The sequence below is a fragment of the Cricetulus griseus genome, chromosome 10 (genome assembly GCF_003668045.3).
Source record: "Cricetulus griseus strain 17A/GY chromosome 10, alternate assembly CriGri-PICRH-1.0, whole genome shotgun sequence".
NCBI classification, from domain to species: domain Eukaryota; kingdom Metazoa; phylum Chordata; class Mammalia; order Rodentia; family Cricetidae; genus Cricetulus; species Cricetulus griseus.
In genome coordinates, this window is record NC_048603.1 from 14,518,424 (window position 1) to 14,541,758 (window position 23,335).

General features: G+C 46.2%; 2 protein-coding genes and 1 long non-coding RNA gene across 3 annotated transcripts; 1 reads left to right on the forward strand and 2 right to left on the reverse strand.

Annotated features, from left to right (window-relative positions):
* Window positions 1–249: 249 nt before the first annotated feature.
* Window positions 250–13,187, reverse strand: LOC118239357. The gene is made up of 2 exons (XR_004771273.1): window positions 12,128–13,187; window positions 250–437 (listed from the first exon to the last, which is right to left on the reverse strand). It is a non-coding gene; the product is annotated as an uncharacterized LOC118239357 (long non-coding RNA).
* A 21-nt stretch (window positions 13,188–13,208) lies between these two features.
* LOC118239369 (proline-rich protein 2-like) lies at window positions 13,209–14,576 on the reverse strand. The gene is made up of 3 exons (XM_035449662.1): window positions 14,567–14,576; window positions 14,233–14,330; window positions 13,209–14,105 (listed from the first exon to the last, which is right to left on the reverse strand). Exons 1-3 carry the CDS (start codon window positions 14,574–14,576, stop codon window positions 13,209–13,211), a joined length of 1,005 nt encoding a protein of 334 aa, XP_035305553.1.
* On the forward strand, window positions 13,456–21,642 carry Znf706 (zinc finger protein 706). Its single transcript, XM_027431487.2, has 4 exons — window positions 13,456–13,686; window positions 17,061–17,197; window positions 18,865–18,972; window positions 19,642–21,642. The coding sequence occupies exons 2-3, from the start codon at window positions 17,063–17,065 to the stop codon at window positions 18,958–18,960; spliced, it is 231 nt and encodes a 76-aa protein (XP_027287288.1). The 5' UTR covers window positions 13,456–13,686; window positions 17,061–17,062; the 3' UTR covers window positions 18,961–18,972; window positions 19,642–21,642.
* The last annotated feature ends 1,693 nt before the right edge of the window (window positions 21,643–23,335 follow it).

The following is a 23,335-nucleotide window of genomic DNA, read 5'->3' on the forward strand; positions in this document are numbered from 1 at the left end:
GGCTGACTGCGTGCATGGCCCCTGCTGGTCTTCAGTGAGCTTGGCTCCTCCCCCTCCTTCGGGGGACTAGAAGCGGTGCTCCTGGCCAAAGTATGTATGTATTCCTGTTCACAGACACATAGCTATAGCGCCGGTTCTCTTTCAGTGAGCACTGCTTGCCTGCTGTGATGACAATTTCCAAGTAGCAATTGAGAAAATGATGTAAAGAAAAAAAAATCCCTATAATGTAATTTTCAGGAGGCTAATAAGTGAGTAGACCAGACATATGTGATTTATTCCCAGAAATCAACATGTTTATCCACAAGAACGAGCTCACGATGATTCTGCTCCAGCAGCCTTTGGTTATCCTCGAGATGGTTTTCAGTACCCACTCCTCCTCCCTTAAGCGGGTTCCTCTCCCCTTCCGCTCTCTCCTCTGTGCTTGTGATGGCGCTGAGCTGTGGTTGGAGAAAAAAATGTCTGATTTGCTTTTTGTCCAGGATGAGGGAAATGAAGAAGAAAATATTTTGGGGATGCCAGGTGGCGCACGCCTTTAATGCCAGCACTGGGGAGGCAGAGGCAGGTGGATCTCTGTGAGTTTGAGTCCAACCTGATCTACAGGCTGAGTCCCAGGATAGGCTCCAAAGCTATACAGAGAAACCCTGTCTGGGGGGAAAAAAGGAAAGAAAGAGAGAGAGAGAGAGAGAGAGAAGAGAGAGAGAGAGAGAGAGAGAGAGAGGAACTGCATCTTCCTTGGTCAGGTCATTTACCTGTAAAACTGGTTTGCTTTCCATTACAGATGAATGAAGAAAATGTGAGCTCTCTCTCTCTCTCTCTCTCTTCTCTCTCTCTCTTTCTCTCTCTCTCCACACACACACACACAGACACACAGACACACACACACACACACACACACACACACACACACACACACACGGTGGAATTTACTTAGCCACTCATTCTTTAAACTATGAAATTATATCATCTGCAGGGAAATGACTGAACTAGAGGACACCATGTTGAGCAAAATAAGCCAGCCTCAGAAATGCAAATGTTCCGTGCTTTCCCTCCTGGATAACCTAGATTTGTGTGTGTTTATGTGATTACAGCCAGAATGGGATTATTTGTGGGGAGGAAGGAGGCCAATTTAGGGGCGAGTAGAGCAAGGTGGCAGGAGGGAGACAGTACTCTTGTCTGTCTGGGTCTCCAGGTTGATCACACTCCGGGGGGCACTCCAGGGATTTCCAGTGTGAGAGGCATCTGAGGTGTCTACCCAATGCTAGAGCAGGCACCTGCTTGCAATACTAACCAAAGTGATGACACCAAACTACCCAGCGAGAATGTCCTGGGGACCTGCTCTGCATGTGTTGATAAGTGAGTTCCTTGGCAGTTCTTTCCTTATTCTTTTTTGAACCCAAAGTAGCGCCATGGGAACAAGCCAGTGGGCCGCTCTCACAGTCTCAGGGCTCTGACTTGGTCTCTGTTGGACTTGTCTAGCAGGTTGACTTACCTGTTTCCTAACTGGGCAGCAACCAGGTGTATTGGTGTCATCGAGGAGCACGCCCTCCTTGGATGCTTACTCAGCTGCATTCCCAATCATTTGGGGCTGCTAATTTCATTCCAATGCCTATTATGATTTGAAGTTTTAATGCTGCTGACTCATGATCACACCGAGGAGCAGCTTTCTGCAGCACTCGAAAGGAACTGCTGAGACAGCTGGGGCCGAGGAGCTCAGACTGCAAGGATAATAACCCTGCCACGGGCCTTCTCCAGAAAGGAAGGGCCCCTGATATTACAATAAATGTGCATTCTGCCAAACTAAAAATCGGGGTAAAGAATGTCTATTCCCCCAAAACTTTGGACTCAAAACTACGAGAAATAATCTCTAGCCCCGTTTCTCTCAATGTGTTTTCTTTCTCTCTGCCATCTTTTATCACCCAAACTCAAAATGTTTTATTGAACAGGCAAATTTTACTTAATTCTGACTTGCTTTTAGTCAACAGCAAGGTCTTAAACCTGTGTGCTGTCCTCCTTTCTGGTCAGCTGGGCTACTTCAGAAGCAAGTTAACTACCAGGGACAGTCTCCTGGAGACTCACTGAGCTAGGAGGCTGAAGTCTTGACTTGGATGACCTCCAAGGACAAATGCTGAAAGAGAAACAAGGTAGGATGCCCAATGTTCCAGGCCTGAGCTGACTCAAGGGATAACGGGACAAGGGACAGGGAATGTGCACTGTTCTGCTCGGAGACCCTAGTGAACTAATGGTCTGGCCCGGGTGAGCCATCAATTAAGACACAAAAATGGTGGGTGGCAGAAAGGCCTGTGTGCCTGCCTCCTCTCCACTGACTGATGGGGCCCACCAGTGACAGATCAATGACTAAGGCTAATCTGCACACATACACTCGCCTTAGCAATCATAGTGACACGAGTGTGCTGGGGATCTGCTGGCTGTGTTTCCTTTACTCCAAATGATTTGCTTATTAAAGATGTGTTTAATCTATTTTTTTCAGACCTTAAGATTGGAAGAAAACAATGATAGCTCTCTTTAAGGTTCATATTTTAACAACTTCCTGAAATCATATTCAAGAAAAATGGTTAAAATGTCAGTTAAGTAAATACATGAGCATCTGGATATTCAGAATTAGCTCTGGAATTAAGAAGGGCATAAATACATCATAGCAAAGTTATAATTGTATGTCAAGAATTCAAATTGTTAGCATGAAAAGAATACTCTAGATCTCTCATTTTTCAGGCTGAGAAACAAGAAATATTTCCCTGTGTAGCCCAGAAAAGTGGCCAGGGAACAGGCTTGGCTCCCAGCAAAGGCATTCTAAGTGTAACACACAAAACACACAGCATATTTTCTGGAAGGAGAAACAACCACCACAGGACAGTTTAGGGGTCAGAAATTAGGGTTTGGGGTTAGGTCAATCTGAATTTTCAACCCTGGCTCCTTTACTCACCGTCTATCTGTCTTACATCTGAGTGATGAGGGAAATCTCATAGTGTCTGTTTCTTTATCAGTATGTGACAGCTCATCGGCACTGCTCTGAAGCCTTTATGTGAGGGGTAGGGGCACACCACAGGCACTGGATAAATTGTAGCTGTTACTATTACCTTCAGGAAGCTCTAGGTAGCAGTAGATTGATTTTCGTATAGGAAGAGGGCATGAGGGACCTGAGCGTAGTACGGCACCGGCTATGACTGACTGTGTTGTTGGCTATCCATTCGACAGGTTTGGTGTGCTGTCAGGAAGTATTGGAAAGCTAAGTGGCTCTCACAGGGACTGGCCAGGAGACCATCAGGCATCGATGATTATAATAAGCTCTGTGCAGAAGAACCAATTCCCTTCCTCTGGAAGGATCGAGGAAAGTCAAGCGTTCCTCAGTTCACACACCAACAGCTGGATGCAGGTCACCGTCTCGTTGCGTGTACTGGGTTCCATAAGTGGGGGTGATGCTAATCCCAGAGATGGGAGGGGAAAGATCACAGACCCAAATCCTCATGGCCAAATTAACTTAAAGCAAGCAATTAACTAAAACAACCCGTTTTATTTGTGTACATGGGCTGCCTCCCCCTAAGGCAGGGTTTGAGAGGTCAGCATTGCAAGTGAAGAAAAAAGGTTTTCATAGCTGGGGATGGGGGACTCTAAATGGAGATTTGGCAGGCAAAATAGGCGGGGTTACAGGAGCAGAACAGAAGCATAACAAGTTAGTCATAATGACTTCCTGAAACAAAGACATGGTTGCAAGGTGGGCATAACAGCAGGTAGTCATAGGAGGTCAAAATAAACTTTTGAAAAAAAGGTAGGGATCCAGGATGGTTATTATACTTTTTGAAAAGAAGACAAGGTTGCTGTTTGGCTCATCTTTGAGAAACAGAGATTTAATCCTAAACAGGATTGAGCCTAGTTTGTCTTAAAAGCCTAGCTTTTCTTTTAAGCCTAAGATGGTAGCAGGTGGATTCATTAGTAGCTGAGGGAAGACACAAAGGGGTCAGTGTCATGGGAAGAGAATTTATTACCTGCACTGCTTGACAGGAGGCCCACAGAGCACCACAGGGCTGTGTGAGGAACACCAGGGTTTGGTTAGAGGTAAAAAAGAGGACAGAAGGGATGGTTGAGGCAAGAGCTTTTATTGGAACCTTCCAGAAGACAAGACAGAGTTGGCTAACTTGGATAGCTTCGGCAGGACTGTGGGCTGCTGGGAATGAGCAGGCAGATAGGAAGTTGACATAGCATGGAAGCATTAGAGAAAGGAAGTGGCCGTGGGCACAGACTTGGAATTGCACATGAAGTTCAAACCTTTCCTAGGCAAATTGTCTTATCCATAGGAATTAATAGACCCTGAAAAGGGGTAGTCTCTCTCCAGGGTTGTAAGCCGTCTAAACTGTCTTAACCTAAAATATGGACAAGAATAAATAGATTGATGTAGCCACAGGAATTTCAACAAGCAGTTTCCCTTAATTCACATTCCTTTTTGTTTATCCCTCAACCATGTGACCCACCTCCACGGAATATAGAAACCATTTCTACTTAATGATCTTCCTATTCAAGTTTTCACACAGATGAAATCTGGGGTGATTTCTGCTGTCTCTTATAAGTAAAATTCATTAAACTCCACTACCACAGAAATTCCTGATGAGTCAAGTCAGAGACGTTCAACGGAAAGGAGTCTTGGACTCCCTCAGCCCAACTCTTCCATTTTCTAACTGGGGAATCAGTCACCAGACATTCTTCTGTGCCTTCGTGGCTGAACGATTGCTAAAATCAATCTCACACATGCATTGATAGCACAATGAGCATGTATTAAAAGCATCAGTAGCCACATTCATCCAAACAGCAGTTACATTTCAAAGTGTTACTAACATTTTTATTGTCTTCTCTCCTCCAAAGCTACCTCTCATACCAAGTCGGTTTGCTTTGTTTTGTTGTGTTAAGTCTTCCCAAACTATTGGAAGCTAGAAACCGACAGAGGCACTCTTTGGACAGATTTCTCAGTCAACAGACCTTAGACGAATCAAGATCACCCATCAGACTGAGACTATTGAAAGGATTCAAACCCAGGGAGGGGCCTCCACCCAACACAATGGGTGGGAAACACTGCCTAGGAGCTTGTGTGGTTTTCCACCCCACTGCCTCACAGCAACAAAAGAAGGCAAGGGTGGCTGCAATACATCGGAACATTCCGTACGCTGGTTTAGTCAGCCTCCTGACAATCTAATGATAAGAATGGTATGGAAAGAGCTAGAGAAATGGAATGACAGGAAGGAAGTGCAATTGCAGGGAGACACAGGAACCTTAGCATAGTATCTAGACAGGCACACCTTCCTGAAGCCCAGAGAGCTGTGAAGACATGCACTGCCTGGAATGCCTAGAATCAGACATGGCTGAACCCTTAGAAATAAAAGTTATTTTGTTGACAAATTAATTTTACTTTTTATTTTGCCTGAGGGTTGTTGTGTATTCCAGGCTGGTCTCAAACTTACTATGTATCCAACGATAGCCTTGAACTCCTGGTCCTGCCTCTACCTCCAGAGTGCTGAGATCACAGGTCTTTACCACAAACCAGGCTTCGTTTTGTATTTGTCACAGTGAAAAATGCACACATTTAAGAAATTTAGCTTCCTTTAATCCCAGCACTCGGGAGGCAGAGGCAGGCGGATCTCTGTGTATTCGAGGCCAGCCTGCTCTACAGAGAGAGTTCCAGGACGGCCAGGGCTGCACAGAGAAACCAACTCGTCCTACAACAGCAGTTATGGGAAAACAGCTGTCTCTGACCGCTGACAACCTTCTCAGCAGCAGCAGCAGCAGCTCCTTACAAGTAGTTTAGTCTGTGAACACATCTAAATAACTCTTGTTTACCATTTCCCGGAATCCCCCCTCTCTTACGGACCTCCCACATTGGCAGACAACATTGTGGCTTTTTATCTGGTCTTCTTCCCACTAATACATCCCTCAGCCTGCTCAAGGGACTTATGTTTGTGGTTAGAGTTGTGGTTTCAGGAGAGGGGGTGGGATGGCTCAGTGGGTAAGGCCTGAGAAAACAATGACCACGTTTTGATCCCTGGAACACACATAGAGAACTGACTTCTGTTGTCCTCTGAGCTCCACGTGTGCACCCCCCATGCCCCACACCCCCCACCCGATCCATATGCCTGCCACCCTCATGATGTAAATGCTGCTTGCTGCTGAGCCACAGGAGAAATCAACTTGCCTTGTGAAACCTTAATCTTCCCAGTAGCTGAGACTTGTTTTGCTTATTCTTGGCTTTTTTTTTTTCTCCTGGATGGCCTTATTACCAATTAAATCCAAGTTATATAATCTCCCCTCAAGCTCATACTTGTGAAATAATCGATTCTTGAAATGTCTGCATGCAGCTACCCTGACTGGCCTGCCGGCTGCCACCCTGGCCTCCTCTCCCGTACCTCCTTCATCTCTCTTGGGCTCCATGCCTATGTCCTGACCTACGCCACCCCACCACCCCCTCTTCCCCCTTGCTCCCTTGCTTTAGTGGAGCCCATCTTCCAATAAACTCAGCAAGAATAACACAAAGAAATGAAAATTTTCAATGCATTTTATGTCTTTCTCCATTAGTTTCTGTCCAATATTGCTCAAACACCAGTTTTTCTTTCTTTGATAAAACTAATTAATTTTTTTTTTTTTTCGAGACAGGGTTTCTCTGTGGCTTTAGAGCCTATCCTGGAACTAGCTCTTATAGACCAGGCTGGTCTCAAACTCACAGAGATCCGCCTGTCTCCGGAGTGCTGGGATTCAAGGTGTACACCACCACTGCCTGGTCTAAACTAATTCATTTTTCCTTTCAGAAATATATAGGCGATTCTTTCTGTCCCCAGTGTCCTAAAATGTCACGGTTGTGCATTGGTGTGTTTCTTCCCCCCATCTGTTGTGTCCGCACTCACTCATGGAGACTTTGAGCTAGCAAATCTGTGTGGTGGTTTTCATAATTACATTTTTATGACTCTTTCCTCTCTGGTCACTCTGTCCTTTTCTGGAACCCTTCTCAGCTGGATGTTGGATTTCTCAGCTGAAATCAGCCCTTGACTGTCTTTTCCTCTCAGATTTTCTGTCCCGACCCGCAGGACGTCAACCTGGGGCGAGAGAGTCAGGGATAGGGAATGGGGGCAAGAGACGCAGAAAGAATGACCACAAGACAGGATTCTGATCAAGGGGCAAACTTTACTTTTTTCTCAGGCTAGCTTATATAGTCAGTAGAGCAGGATATGGGGACAGGCAGAATGGGTTGTTTGTGCACCAGGTGTTAGTGTAGGCAGGATATTAGGAAGCCACAAAGAGGATGTTTGGCAGGGTAAAGAGTTCATGAGTAAGAGGTCCAGGAAGGGGTTGCTTAGGTGACTGAGCCTGTGCGTGGAGGACTGAGTCAAGTTGTTTCTTTTCTTGAGCTGAGGTTCTAAGAAGCTGCTATGTAAAGGTTAATATACAACTATGTGGCTGGCCAGGAATGGCCTAGGATCTCATGCCCAGCCCTGAGATTTGACTCCCAACAATTTCTGAGCAGGGTCTCACTGTAGCCCTGCCTGGCCTGGCCTCACTGTGAGGATCTGCCTGCTTCTGCCTCCTGAGTACTGAGATTAAACATACACAACACCACACAGTTCCTTTGCTTTCTTAGGCTTCTTCCTACAGGTTTTTCAGTTTTATCTCTCAGCCTTTCTCCTGAGCCAGCACTGCTACTGGCAGATAGATGGAAAAACATTAAAATTGGTTTTGCTGTCCCACAGTGTTCCTTTATTCTAAAATAGCACTAGGACTGTACTCTGGTTAGGTCTCTTTAAGGCCAGTTTCTCTCCCATGGGTCTCTGACGTTTTCTTTCTCCACAGTCTATTCCCGAGGTTGCTTTCTTCCCCAGTTGCTGTTGGGGTTTCTCATGTGTGGTTATCCTTGGTGTTAGGTCAACAATAGATCAAGTTCTGGACTGACCGGAAGGTCAGTGAAGGGAGCTAGCATTTTTCAAATGGATTCATTGCAAATAGGTCTAGGAGAACTGCAGTTACCTGTATCTTTAGGTATTTCTATTGGATCGAATTCCTAATTCTCAGAAAAATTCTCCCAGTCTTAGCTGGAGGTGGAGACTGTCTGCTCCCAGGCTCAGCTGGGATAGGGAGGGGGGAAGGGTGTTCTGTATTCAGATGAAACCTCCACTCAGTCCCTCGGCTTCCGGCCTAGAATTGCTCAGTTTCACCTAGAATTGCTGTCTGCTCTCCAGGCAGAACCCTCTCCTCTCCTGTGTGACAAAGCTCTTTCCTTCTGCCTTGTCTTGGTGGCTTACGTGTTCTAATGTCCTTTACTGTTGCACTTAGTAGGATCCCAAGAGAAGAAAAGGTTTCCAAATATCAGCCACACCAATAGTCATTGATATTTCTGATTTCTTTCATAACTGGCTACCCGTCATTCACCCTTTCACATGGACTGATTACCTACAATGTGTCAGGTGCTGACTAATGAAGACATCCATCAGGACTGCAGGAAGCACAAACCCTGTATGGGTGCAGCCAGATAAACAGGGCTGAACCACCAGGTGAGGTAACTGCCACTGTCAGTGGAAGGCAGGCTCTGAGGGGCCCCGCAGGCCTCCCCATCATCCAGGCACACAAACATAGAAACATGTCCTAGGCGCCCACATCATGCCAAGGGTTATGCTGAATGCTGGCTACATGGAATGGGATGAACGCACAGAGACACCTAAGCTTCTCCACGAGACAGAGGGTTTGGTATCTTGGGCGGATTCGTTATTTTGTGCTTTAGTCTAATCTCATTCACGGACACCCAGTTGCCACCGGACCATTTATTTAAAAGACTTCCTTAGCCCGCTGGATGGTTTTAGGTACTGGTGTTGGACATTCTCTGGCTGCTCTGACCATTACTACTGTGAACTTGACTGGATCATCTAGGAGGCAAGCCTCTGGCTATTTTCTAGACTGCAGTTTGAGCTGGGAAGGCTCACCCCAAATGGGGGCAGCACCATTCTATAATCTGGGGTCCCCAAATGAATAAAAACGAGGCTTCCTCACCACAGAAACAATGTGACCGGCTGCTGGGACTCCTACCTACACCCTTCAGCCCACGTTGGACGGCCTGCACTCTCCACCTTCTCTCCTGAAGCCGCCTCTGTCAGGTGTTTTCTCACAGTCGTGAAAGAAGTGACAGGACACCACACGACTGTAGACTCTCAGTTCCATCCACCGATGCGGATAGCCGTCCTTTGGCCTCTGCCATACCGTACTGATGACTATAGTTTTATCATAAGTTTTCAAGCTGAGACATGTGCATCTTCCAGCGTTGGTATTTTTGAGATCGTTTTGGCTATTCTCGGCTCCCATAATTCAGACAGGGTTTTCAACACCTGCAAAGATGCCGGTGGGATTTTGGTAGGGACTACACTGAATCTGTACACCAGTGCAGAGGTTACTGACCTGGTATGATTTGGAATCTCCTGACTGACACAGGGATGGATGGTAGGCGCCTTTCCGTGCACTCAGCTCCTCCTCACTGTCTTTTAACACCGTTGCTGAGTATCCAGAACACAAGCTGAGTCTCTCTTGCTCTTAAGCACTTATTGTTTTTCGACGCTGTCCTAACAGCCCACGTTACTGCTTAAACTTCTCCTAGTACTGCTGAAATCAAGATTTACCTTATAGTCAAGAGCACCGTAGCACTACGTCATAGCTCAATTGGTAGCGTGTTGTAAAATCTTACTGGACATAAAGGTTACTTACAATCAACAGCTTCATAGAGTCACTATAGCCTGACACTAACGTGAAATGCCTTGGAACCATCAAGGCAGGGGTGGGCATTGGGCACCTGGAACCATCAGTGCTGAAGAGAAGCTGGAACCAGAGCTGGAAATGCAGGGCTCATCTGTAACCCACTGAAACAGGAAGGAGCCTCTCTGTGTACTTGTTCTGGGTTGGTGGTGAAGGTAGTGTTGTTTTGCTTTGTTTTTTGTTTTATTTTGGTTTTGTTGTTGTTGTTGTTTTCAGACAGGATCTGACTCAGGCTGTCCTTGAACTCATTACATAGCCTCTCAAATCTTTGGCTATCCTCCTGCCTCATTGTCCTGGGTACTGGGATTACAGGTGTGAACTTCCACGCCCAGCCTGGACCATTTCAATTTTATTGTCTAGTAAATCCCATTGCCGTTTTATTAATATAGGTATTATCTTACCCGCCACAGATAAACTGAAAAACTCCCTCAAATAATCTATGTGTTGAGAACTGCTATGCTGGTGGCTACTCACCACATCCTTCAGCCAAGGGTTCCCAACGAGCACCCCCACAGATCCATAAACCTCCTCCATCTCCATAGAGGCACCTTCACCCCATGGTGGATGTAGCCAGAAACTCAGCAAGTTCTTATTGCATAGTATCTTAGAGAAACTGTCTATAAGCAGAAAAAGAAAAATGTTACCGGAAGTACTGTAGTTTTCAAGCTCGAAACTAGGAATGTGCACAGAAATTTGAAGCAGCTCACATCTAATCTGCTGTCACATCCCTGTAACTGAAGCAAGACACCAGCTGGTAGCAAGGCAGAGGCACCGCCTTCCGCCAACACACACACACACACACACACACACACACACACACACACACACACACACACACACGCGCGCGCGCGCGCGCGCGCTCCATCGTCTCCACTCCGTTTCCAGCCCTTCTCCTTTATATTTCAAACCAAACGCCCTGGTCATCACACACAATCACCGTTATACCATACTCTCTAGGCAGTGGCGCTCAGACAATGGAATGAAGAAGACGCCTTCAAGGGTAAAAAGCAGACAGAAGACAAGAGGGTCTGGGTAGCAGTCTCAAAAAAAAAAAACAAAAAAAAAAAACAAAAAACAAAAACATTGTGCGGATAAAGAGGAGACAACAAAGGAAGAAATATTTTCAAGTTTACTGCTGTAAACGCTGATCACACAGGGAATATCTGTAAATGTCTTCAGACTTTTTTTTTCTTTTTCTCCCCCCAAGATAGGGTTTCTCTGTGTGACAGCCCTGGCCTGGATTTGTAGACCAGGCTGCCCTGGAACTCAAGAGATCCTCCTGCCCCTGCTTCCTGAGTGCTAGGACTAAAGGCGAGGGCCACCACACCCAGCTTCTTCAAACGTTTCTAGTTGCCACCGCTGGAAATGGGATACTGATGGCATCAGGCAGGGCTATCGCTGGACACCTAGCAATTCCCAAGACACGCCCTGACTAACAAAGCACAGACCTGATATAAGCTACCTATAGCTTTTACCAAATTCTCAAATGAGATATGAATCAAAAACTCAAAGAACACTGGCTTTTATGAATATTCCCCCTAAGTCACGGGAGAAAAGAGTCCCGCCAGGTCCTGCTGCCCTTCTCAGCCTCAAACAGGCATGCAAACACTATAATAATTACAAAACTATTGGCTGATGACTAGGGCTCATTGGCTAGCTCTGTCTTAATTAGTAACCCATGTCTATTAATCTATGTATTTCTACATGGCCTTATCTTACCACAGAATGCCCTGCACGCCCTATCCTACCGGTCCCTCCATGTGTCCCCTTCTGGCCTTCTCTGCCTACCTTTCCCAGAATTCTTGTCTCCTTGCCTGGCCTATCTTCCTGCCTCTACTGGCTATTGGCCAAACAGTGTTTTATTCACAACCAATAAGAGAAACATATATACAAAAGGACATCTACCCATCAACACACCAATTCTGCTTCAAATCAGAAGTCATCAGACCCATCCCATCCGGGTCTGGCCCCCACAGACTTCATGGCCCTTTCCACTGTCCATTGTCATTCCTAGCTATAGACAGGTTTTTTTTTTTTTTTTTTTTTTTTTTTTTTGTTCTACCATCTCTAGATCCTTCAAGGATCTCATTCCACAAGACAGGTTAATATAATTATAAACGTGACAACTATTAACTATTAAGATATCAACGTTATTGGGGGTGGGGACTAGAGAGATGGTTCAGGGGTTAAGAGCACTGGCTGTTCCTCCAGAGGTCCTGAGTTCAATTCCCAGCAACCACATGTTGGCTCACAACCATCTGTAACTAACGGGATCTGCTGGTGTTGGTGAAGACAGAGCACTCATACACATAAAATAAACATTTTTTTTAAAAAGGCTATTAACCTTGTAGCTTCATGATATGTGTTTCAAACCCCATTCTCTTTAGACGCGTTCTGTTCAATAACCATTTTCTTTAACTTTTTTTTCTTTTTTTTCCTCAACACATCCCTGGGCCCTGGCAAACAGTAATAAAACTGAGTTTACAGCCTTCCACCCTCGGTAGTCACAAAACCTAAAAGCATGTCACTAAATGTTAACAAAGGCATGTGAGGGTAAGGCGGAACGAATCACACACCGGCACACGCCAATCACGGCCCAGTTGCACACGCAGTATGGAGCAAGCTCTCCTGTTTGTGGCTCGCTCCAGCAGCCCTGTGACCCAGCCGTCAGAGCCCAGGTAAATTAGGACTCTTCTCATCCTCAGTATTCCCCGGGGGAGTGCCAGGCAAATGTGAGATTCAGGCTGGGTTGCGGTGACTCACTCACTCACTCACTCACGGGAGGGTCAGAGTTCTATCCAGGGCAGCCTTCTCTTTATTTACTTATTTTTAGGGCCACGGATACAGTGTATCTATTTAGCTCTAACCGGAAAGCAGCAGGTCGGAGGGCCGCGAGTGTAGACCTTTACCAGGCCCTTTCTGAACACCAGTAGACAGGGCTCCCTCCCTCTCATCCTAGACAACTGCGACCGCTCTGAACCAGGTTGTTTGGAGCTCACCACGTGGGGGGGAGGGGATGTCACCTTTAAACTCTTTTCTTTCCCCCCCAATTATCAGCGATGCAGCAGCCGGGGGCCCGGTGGGTCAGGCTCCAGCCTCCAGCTCCGTGCAGAGCCCCGGGCCGGGGGCCAGAGATACCCGGGGCCGGGAACCGGTGAGAGAACAATGGCTGCGAGCCTGACATGGGGGTCACGGCCGAGCCGCGGCCACGCGGGGGTCCAGGCGTCTCCCAGGCCGGTGCCGCTACCGCCTCATCGGGCTGCCCGGCCGGCCAGGGAAGCGCTAACGAGGCGGGTGAGCGGGAGAACGGGCGAGCCGCTCGCCCGCCAGGCCCGGGGGGTCACGCACGGGCGAGCGGGCGAGCGAGGGAGGGAGCAAGGGCGCTGGCCCTGCGGTTCCCGCCCGAGGCCCCGCCCCCTCCGCGCTTATGTAACAGGGGAGCGCTGCCATTGGCCGGCGCGGCCGGAAGGGCGGGCGCGGGCGGGCGGGCGCGCGCGAGGGGCGGGGCGCCCGCGGCCGCGGGAAGGGCGAGGGGCGGGGCCTCGCGGGCGGAAGGGCGGGAGCACGGCGCGGCGTGCGCGCGCACGAGCAGACGGGGCCCCGCTTCGGGCTCGGGCGCGGAGGGAAAGGAGGAAGGGCGGGCGTGCGAGCGAGCGGGCGAGCGGGCGAGCGGGCTGGCTGGCGGGCGCGCGCTGCGGCGGGTGTGCGAGCGTGCGAGCGGGCGTGCGAGCGAGCGGGCGTGCGAGGCGCGGGCTGTTGTGCTCCCGGCTCTGCTCGGTCCGTCCTCGGCGGCTGGCGGAGGCCCCAAGCGGTGCGGGGCGCGTCCCTTCCTTCCCTGCTCGCCCTGCCCGGCTCCCTCTCGCGCGGCGCGGTCTCCCGGACGCCAGACCGGCCCCGGCCCGGGTGAGCGGCGCCGCTGGACGCGGGCGGGAGCCGGGGTGGGAGGGCACGCGGCGGCGGCGGCGGGCGGCGGGAGGCGGGGCGAGCGGGCGGGCGGGCGAGCGGGTGAGCATCGGGCTCCGTGCGGAGCAGGCGCGGGGCTGCGGGCTCCCCCCAGGCCTCGGGCTGGGCTGAGCTGCAGCCGCGGGGTGGAGTCTGCCCACGATCGGGTGTTCGAAGCCCGGATCGGGCCGCGGAGCCGGCCTGGGCCTCTCCCTGGGGCTGGCTGCAGAGTGCGAGCCTGTTCCCCGGCTACCCGGCTTCGGAGGAAGTTGTCGGGGTGTGAGCGGCCCCTCAGGGCCGGGCTTGACTTGTTGCCTCCTTTCCCAAGCGCCCTGGTTTTCCAAGAACTCTTTTTTCCTGGTTCTCAGCTCCTTTGCAGCCTCCGGGGAGGATGGAAAAGTTTCGTTAAAAAAGAGAGAAGGAAAGAGAGAAAACCAGCGGGTAGCTGTCTGCAAACGATGAGTCTGTCTGTGGCCTTTTCAGTTGGCCGCAGGGTTTTGTCGAGACCTCGAGGGGCTTGGTCGGGAGCAGATCGTAAGCTGAGCTGTCCGAAAGCAGGTGGTTGCGCCGCTTGCACTTCTGCTTTCGCAAAGGAAACCGGTGCCCTGTCAGAAGTTAGGGCCTGCCCCACGCAGCTAGCCTGTTAGAGCGGATCTCCTCTGCCTGGTGTTGCGTTTTTTTGTTTTTTGTGTTTTTTTGTGTCTTCAGAAAGAACAAGTGGACACAGGCCGTTTTGTTACTGTTGCGAGGTGGTAAAGGAAATGGGGTTAAATCCCAGGTGTGCTGTCGTGCTTTAGGTACGAAGCCCTAAATCCGAAAGTTGAAAAGAGGCTTCCCTCACCCGGTGACATTGTTGTTAAGAGTACGGTGCATGGGAAAGGTTATCAGAAATAGCTGTTCTAACTTCTAGGTTGCATGGAGAGTTCTGGAATTGGTGATGTGCTGTTTTGTAACTTCATAGAGCAAAGATAAAATTCCTAAGGACTGTTCCTCAAAAGTAGTGTCTTCGCATACGTAACCAACCGTATTGTATGGAAGAGTTAGGTCTGAAGTAACCAGATGTTTTAGCAAGGCTCTGATACGAAGACAGATGGACGTTAAGAATGTTTTCAAAGTGCTGGTGTGCATAGATTGAAGACCCACATCAAAACGTACTTTTAAATATGCCATTGGGCGTAATGCAACACGCCTTTAATCCCAGCACTCAGGAGGCAGAGGCAGGTACATCTCTGTGAGTTCAAGGTCAGCCTGGGATTGGTTTAAATCGCAAAAATGAAGTGTAATCTTTATGATAAACAGTAGCTATTTGCCTTGGATGGTTATGGATTTCTTCTATTAGACTAGCATATTAAACATTCTTGTAGTTAGTGAAAGACTGGACAGGCTTTATAGGGAAAGCATTAATTCTCCTGGCTGTTTTATCAGACTTTCAGTGCATTGTGTAACAGCAGTGGGAAAGTGTCCAGTAAGTGTACATTTGTCCAGTTTCCATTGGGGGCAGGGAGGTTGGGAGGGGAGCTCTTGACTGTTTGTGTGAAACACTTTTGACTTTCTGTCCAGTAACTAATGAGGGTTCCAGTCAGAAAAGGCTAGCCCTCTTCTGCTAAGGTCCTTGTATGTTCCTGTCTTTCAGTGATTTCAAAGTTTAGGATGTAATTACAGTGCTGTTCAAAATGACATAGGATCTAACTTTCACATGCTTCAAAAGCACTGTCTGCTAGGTCCTGTGTGAACAGGTTTAATTTGTGCTGCCTAACTAGCAGTCTGGTTTTCACAGGACTCTCTCAGGTTACAATTTGTCGTAACACATTTTTCACTCCAGGCGGTCAGTAGCAAAGAGTAGGAAGACATTTTCAGCTTTGCAGAAGGTACCCTTATACCAGAAGACTAATTGGTCCTTATAATTTGTGTGGCTGGGCCTGCCAGGTGGCTGAGCAGATGAAGGTGCTGTCAAGCCTTGAGGGTCTGAGTTGGAATCCGGAAGTTGTTCACCACAACCTCTATACTCCATATCCCTGTGTTTCCATGTGGGAAAGAACTTTTAAAGGAACATTTGATAGCATAATAGTTTATTGAAGCCCAAGGACTGAAAGGAACAATTGCTGTCCTCCTGTGACCTCTTTTAGCTAGTGGCACTTAAAAAAAAACCTCGAGTTATAAGTCACAGTAGAGGCTGTTGGGGAGGGAAGTTAACTTTGTCACTTGACTACTTTTATAATCAAACAATGAAGGGAGACTAAACTTTGGAGCATCATCTCGGTAGAGTGAAAGAGAAGGAAAACCTTTGGGAGTGGGCTATGGTCTTGCTCTGTAGGCCAGGTTGACCGGAGCGTGAAGCCTTTCTCCCTCCGCCTCCAGTGCTGAGACGGGGCCTTTGCGATTCCAGTCCCAGCCCCGATGATTGAATTTTTAAAAGCAAGTACACACATACCTTATAATCATTACCTGTTTTAAGGTACAGAACATTTTCATCACCCTCCAATGCCTCTCCTGTCATCTCTCCTCAGTCATTACTCTGTAAATAGCAAAGTGACCTCTTTAACTGTGACTCTGCCTGTTTTGAACTTTGTACAATATAATTTTTTTCTAACTGCCCTCTTTCCTTGATATTGAGATACAAACTCGTAGAAATAATTTCTTTTGTTTGTTTTTCGAGGCAGGGTCTCAATTTGTAGCCCTGGCTGGCCTGGAACTTTCTGCGTGCCTCTGCACCTGAGTGCTGGGATTAAAGGCGTGTGTGCCACCAGGCCTGGCTAGAAGTGATTATTTTTGAATGGTGCCTGACATTCCTCTGTGTGTTATCTATTTTTACAACTGATTGGTTTTTGAGCCATCTCTAGTTTTAGGACAGGCACTATGTATATGCCTTGGTGTTCATAACATTTGATTCTATTGCACTAGTACCAAGAGAGGAATTTGAGGTCACAGTGTACACAACTACCAACCAGATTTCCGTGGTGGCCTTGTATTTACTTCTAATCTAGCAGCATTGTATGTGAGTTTGAAATTCCATTCACATGGCTTGCTAAACATCTCTATAAAATTTAAGTAGCCAGTATTAGAGATGGCTCAGCAGTTAAGAGCACTGGCTGCTCTTCCAGATGAGCCGGGTTCAAGTCCCAGCACCCACATGGCAGCTCATTACTGCCCGTAACTCTAGTTTCAGGGGATCTGACACCTTCATACAGACACATATGCAGGAAAAACAGGAATGTACATGAAATAAAAATAGTTTTAAAGATTTTAGGTAGTTTCTGATTACTAAAAGAGAACTACTAGAAAATCACTGAATGCTTAAATTGATGCTAACTCTGATGCCTAACCTTCTGTTTTAGATATGGCTCGTGGACAGCAGAAGATTCAGTCTCAGCAGAAAAATGCCAAAAAGCAGGCTGGACAAAAGAAGAAACAAGGCCACGACCAAAAGGCTGCTGCCAAAGCTGCCTTAATATATACCTGCACAGTCTGTAGGGTAAGGGACCCCATAGACTGCTTTCTGGTAGACAGCTCTTACCCTGCAAATATGTATAGGTTAAGTCCCCCTCACGCCCCTCCACAACAAAATGGACGGTTTATTTGAACTCAGATTCGAGAGTGGTTTTCTTTTCGGAATCCATCCTACAGTCACACATTCAAGAAACATTTTCTGTGTGGTTCCTGTGGCTGTGCACGCAGGAAAATGACAAAACAAAGTTCTGCCCCTTGTGTAGAATAAAGTTGTCTTCATAGAGCTTATAATAAAACCTTGTTACAGCTTATATAGCTTACAACCTTGGGTGTTGTAAAAAGATCCCAGCTGCAGTCTTCTGTGGATAGGGCTAAACTTGGTGTGGTGCCAGTGAGTGTCACCCTGCCCGTGTAGGCGTCTTTCCCCCATTTCCCACCAGATCACGGTCTGAGCACATAGAGTGCCTCATGACCAGAGTTAACTCGTCCTAAGAGCTGTTGGAATTTGCCTGCCATGTATGAGGTGGAGCCAGGTATCGTACCTGTACTCTCACGTGCCCGACCCACACATGAATTTCGTAGTGTGCGCAGATGATCCAGAGTAAGAAGAGATGGACCTGAGTCTCAGCAGTCTCGCTTTAAAGTCTAGCCTCTATCTGTCTGTGCCAGAGGGAAAAATTACGCAGGCGGGTTGGTCTGGTGTCTGGACACGGTGTTCCTAAACCATGTACTTGAATAAGACTGACGGTGTGGACGGGAAGGGATCTTGATAAGACAGACTGAAGTTAGAAGTTCCTAACTACATGGAAGCTGTCACTGAGATGGGAGTCTGGCAGGATCACCATCACGGTGAGCCGTGATGATGATGAAACTGAATGGCTTCTGGCCTTTCAACAGGCAGGGTGAAGTTAATTTTCATCAGGTTAGTAAGACAGACATCTGGGCCGTTAGAGGTATGTTTGTCACGTGAGAATGTGCATGAGTCAGTGTATATGTGCATGCGTGTGTTCACACATGTGGAGACGTCAGGGTCACACACTGTCACTCCCCACTTGACCGTTTTGAATCAGGGTTCTCTCTGAGCCCACAGTTCACCAGTAGGCTAGATTGGCTGCCCACAAGCTGTGGGGATCCCCTTGTTTTGTTGTTGATGCTCTCGGGTAATAACTTGTGTGCCCATGCCTGGTCCTCCAATTAACAGGCACTGTAAAATGCTGAACCATCTATCTCCCTAGCCCCGAAAAACACACTTCGAAAATGTTAAAAATAAACTCTTTATTTAGGTAGTAGAGCGTTTGAAAAAATAAATAAGAAGGTGGTCATTACTGTATTGTAGGAGAACCTAGAACTGAGGTGAAACAGCTCTCAGGCGGACTGTGCTCCCTGTTAGCTTCTCTGGCCGGTAAAAAAGGAGTGTGCTCATAGACACCAAAGGCTCCTGTGACGGTCCTGTGAGAATTAAGATGGACTGCTTAAATGAGTAGATGGGTGCCTTGCGTTTGCTGCGTGACAGCAAACGCTTCATATGCTGTGGCCCCTCGTGGGTGACGCGTTAGGAATTTCTTTGCTGTGAGATACTGTTTCATACGCCGGCCACAGGCAGGAATGGGAAGGCATCTTCCTGTAATCGTCTCGCGCATCTCTTCCCTGCATAAACTCTGGTTCTTGTCTTTCACCCACTTTGTAAACTAGACGCAGATGCCAGACCCGAAGACCTTCAAGCAGCACTTTGAGAGCAAGCATCCCAAGACTCCCCTCCCCCCAGAGCTGGCCGATGTGCAGGCATAGAGTGGTTTACAGGTGACTGATCTCTCCTCTGCTTTGTCGGGCTGGGTTTGGAATTTAGGAGCAAAACTCTTATCTCCTCAGCGTGGACTGGATCTCTGCCTCTAGCAGAGACTTCGTGACTTAACTTTTAAGTTTAACTTTTGCACCAGAGCTAAATAATAGTATTCGGTATAAATGGAAAGTATTCTAGTAAAACAATTTATGATTGGTAAGAGCCCTTTCCCGGGGACCCTCTCAATTCATGCCTTTGAAACACTCAGGTTTTTACAACTATAGCCAAAAATAGAGGAAGGAGCGATTCTGGCCAACTTTGAGCCACAAATGGGACTTGTCAACTCTAAGAGAACAGTTGCTTCAAAGCACAAGGGTCTTCTCCCAGAAATTCAGAGCAGTTTACCAAGTCTGTTTTTACATTTCTTTTGCTTATTTATAGTGCTAGGTGGAGCTTCTCTAATAAACAGCAAAAGTCTCGGTAGAAACTCCCAGTTTAAGTTAGCCATTTAACCTTCATGTTTGGTTGAGTGTCTTGTCCACCTATGTAGTGTGTATTTGAGAATTATTTCCATCTAGAATATCCAGTTGACAATCCACCAATCTGGCATCTTGATAGTCTTTCATCTTAGGTATTTGAAACGCATGTTGGTCACTACATTTACTGAAGCTTTTCCTTTTGTCTTGCAGGTGAATTCATGACACCTTTGACTCTTCTACTGTCTCAGACCTTAGGTAACAAACCTGCAGCTGCTTTTTTTAAACACACTGTTGATCAGCAGAAATAAAGGGGCTACAGAAACACTCATTTTTAATGCCGTTCCCTCTGGGCTTCATGCAAAGAGAGTTCCATGTAAATGTACAGTTGACTCTGATTTGGAAATCTGAAGAATCAGTCCATTCTTGTTATAAAATTTTTTTACAATTGTAATTATATTGATGTTCATATTGTGTAAAATAACTCATTTAATAAAGTAGCGCTTTGATTTTACAACATCACAAGATAAATGGTTCTAGAAACTCTGTTCTAACTTCTTATTATTATTTGCCTTATTAGAGAAGTGAGTCCACGAGCCAGCGTTGCGAGAGCAACCCTCTCCCTTTCTCAGTGCCGTGGCAGGTTTGTTAACCTAGTGCAGATTCATTTAGTAACTGTGCACATGGTTTATTTGCAGCTGCTCTGCTGCTGTAGCCTGTGTGCAGTCACGTGTCATTCCCACTTCTGATCATTTCCTGTGCTTGGTGTTGAAAAATTCAAACTTGTTGAGTGGATTGGCTCCACTTGCCAGTGGGAGTGCATCGTAGGTGTGACAGACATAATTCATAAAATTGGTAGGATCGCCAGTGAGCCCTTCTGAAAGATTGGGTCCCAAAGTACATGCCAGAATGAAATGTTTTTTTTGGACAAAGTATGATGGAACAAGTGTGAACTGTAAGGACCTATGTCTTATAATGGGTATTTTGAAAATTGTTCCAATTCTTTAGTTTGAATTGAACCATAATTTTTGAGAGAAATTTTAAAAATTATTTAGTTAATTTTGTGAATGGATTTTTTTTTTTTTTTTTTTTTTTTTGCATTTAATGGAAAGATTGAAGTGATTTGTGCCAGGTTAATTCCCAGAACATTCTTCGTCTTTCAAGTAAAACGTAATTTTAGGAACTTAGTGCTGGCTCCTATAATCAAAGACTGTCTAGTTTGACTTCCACCTGAACTAGCAAAATGTTACAGTTCTGCAAATTCTGCTGGTTAAGGAAGACTAGTCTGGTGTTCTAGTTTTCTTTTTTTGTCTGGTATGCACATAAATGTGCTGTAATGACTCAGTTTAAGTTTTAAGAACCAATGTAATCGGAAGAACATTGCGTAAGTACTGACAGCCACTCAGAGCTGCACAGTGACCTGTGGGTGACAGGTGACTCCCCTCTTGCTGCTGTAGCCATTGCATTTGGTGGCAGCGGATCGTGCCACTGAGTTTGGAGGATGGTGTCTCCAGGAATAACCCCGTGCCCTTCCCCAGCCTCACTGAGTACAGCCAGCCGTTCTGTTACTGTTGAATTTCCTGCCTTTCAGACTTGGTGCCCATTGTTTGCAAAAATGTTGCTGACTGCAATTAGATTTTACCTGTTGTTTCCTGTGAATCTCACGGCCGTGATAATAAAATGACAATGCTAGAGCTTTTGGAAGTGCTTTACGCAGATGGATCTTTCTTTTTAGCAACAGACTGGCGGCTATTCAGAGAATACTTCATTGGTCTCACTGTCTGTAATTCAGAATAAAGCCTTTCGATCTTGTATTTACTGTTGTGTAAGCACTAAAGACACCATATTTCAGTCTGTATCTCGGATAGGGAATAGTTGACGGCTCTCCCTTAGCACAGGGATTGCCAGCATGGTCCTCTTTCGTGTTTCAGTTAAATTTGCTGTAAGGAGATGACAACTCAAACCTTTTTGTCATTTAATTCCGAGATTCTTTAACAGACAGATCTGTTTAAAAACTGTTACGGTGTCTTCAAAGGTGATACAAAATATCGAGAGGGATTTGATTTGTTTGTATTCTGTATTCGTGTTAGCTGTCAAAAGGAATGGGGTTCACACTAAGCTTGTTTCCATGCTCACCCCCATGTTTACGTGACACACTTGGGATCTCATGTGTGCTGTAATGTCTTATTAAAGAAGATGTTAAAGAAAACGAAACCAGTCTAATTTCTTGTACATTTTTAAGAGGTTTTTTTTTTTTATATCACCTCTTCCCCTCCTCCCTTTCTGGTTTTAGAGTTTTCTTTTTTAAGTATAGCCTGGCAGTTCAGAGGATGGCAAGTGAAGTCTTCATTTTTATTATTTTCTCCCTATATGATTGTTTTGATTCTGTAAAATACTTCTAGGAATGAACAAAATGTCATTCAGAAATCTTGCTGTATGCAGTGTACAAGATAATGGAAGGAAATTAACATGAAAATACTAAGCCACAAAAGATGCTTAGGCCCCAGTTACTTGAGTAGGATGGCTTAGCCCTTATTGACACAGGGCTTGAGATAAGACTTGGTTTTGTTTTGCTCTTGCTTTTTTCTCTGTGTAGCTCCTTGACCTCAAAAGACCCTCCTGCCTCTGCCTTCCAAGTGCTGGGATTAAAGGTGTGTGTCACCAATGCCCATTGACTTTGGGAATTATATTGCAAATATAAATCATAGGTATGATAGATAATTCCAACTTGAGGTGACCATTGCTATAGTTTACCCTGCAAAGCCCCAGCTTTTCTCTTTCATCATTATATGTACACTGTTTTAAATGGCTACTATAACATAGTTTCTTTCCTTTTTTGAGACAGGGGCTCTCTGTGGAACACAGGCTGGCCTTGAACTCAGATCTGCCTGCCTATGCCTCCCACGTGCTGGGATATGACTTTTTTTTATAACAGTGCATTGATCAAGCACTGACTAACCATAGCTAAAATGTCATATTTAAACAACAGAGTCTGAGTAAATTTCTTTGTGCCAGTTTCCTAGTTTGGATTTTTGTTGCTTGTTCAGTGTGTTGGTCGTGGTGAGTCAACAGGCAGGGTTATGTTTGATGTCACTGTACATAGTGAAATAGTTAGGCTAGCTTAATTTTACTGTGAAACCTAGAAAGATGTGTGAGTTTTCGGTGTATAGGTAATGATAAAGCGTCTGCTTGACTGAAAAAAATGTTTTATTAACAAAATTCATTGTTGTTAGTTACAGTGTAAATACTTTTTAAAAAGATTAGTATAAAACACTTGAGTGCACTTTTGATTAGCTGAGTTTCAGTTTTTACAGTTGTTACCTTTTCAGTTCTATGTCTATAGTGTAGATCAAGTTTGAAATGTTTCCTACAGAGGTAGACTTTGGTCTTGTGCTGTTTGTTTGTGGGTGTAATCTTCAGTGTTGATAATGTTAAAGTCATATTCTTTAAAATCGTGTTATACTTGCAGCATCATTCTGTAATTATTTCTGGTTTTGCTTTTTTGGGTCTCACATACCCCAGCTTATTCTCTGTCCCTCCTGCCTCTGCCTTTTAAGCGCTTGGATTACAGGTATGCAGCACCATACCTTACAGGATTTCTCGTGGCTTTCATGGGATGGACTGTAAGTACCTGCTTCATCACTGCCTCGAGGTGGTCTGCATGTTACCCGGAGGTCTGCAGAGGTTTTGTTTCTTCCCTTGTTGCTTGTCCCTTGTTGCCACTTCAGCACCAAATGAACACAGTGGGTGTATTAAACTGTTGGCTGATGTCTAGGGCTTCTTATTGGCTAGCTCTGTCTTAATTATTAGCCCATTTCTATTAACCTATGTATTTCCATGTGGTCTTGGCTTACCGAAGAACGCACAGACCTATTACTCCTTTGTGGTCTACATAGTGACTGTTTTT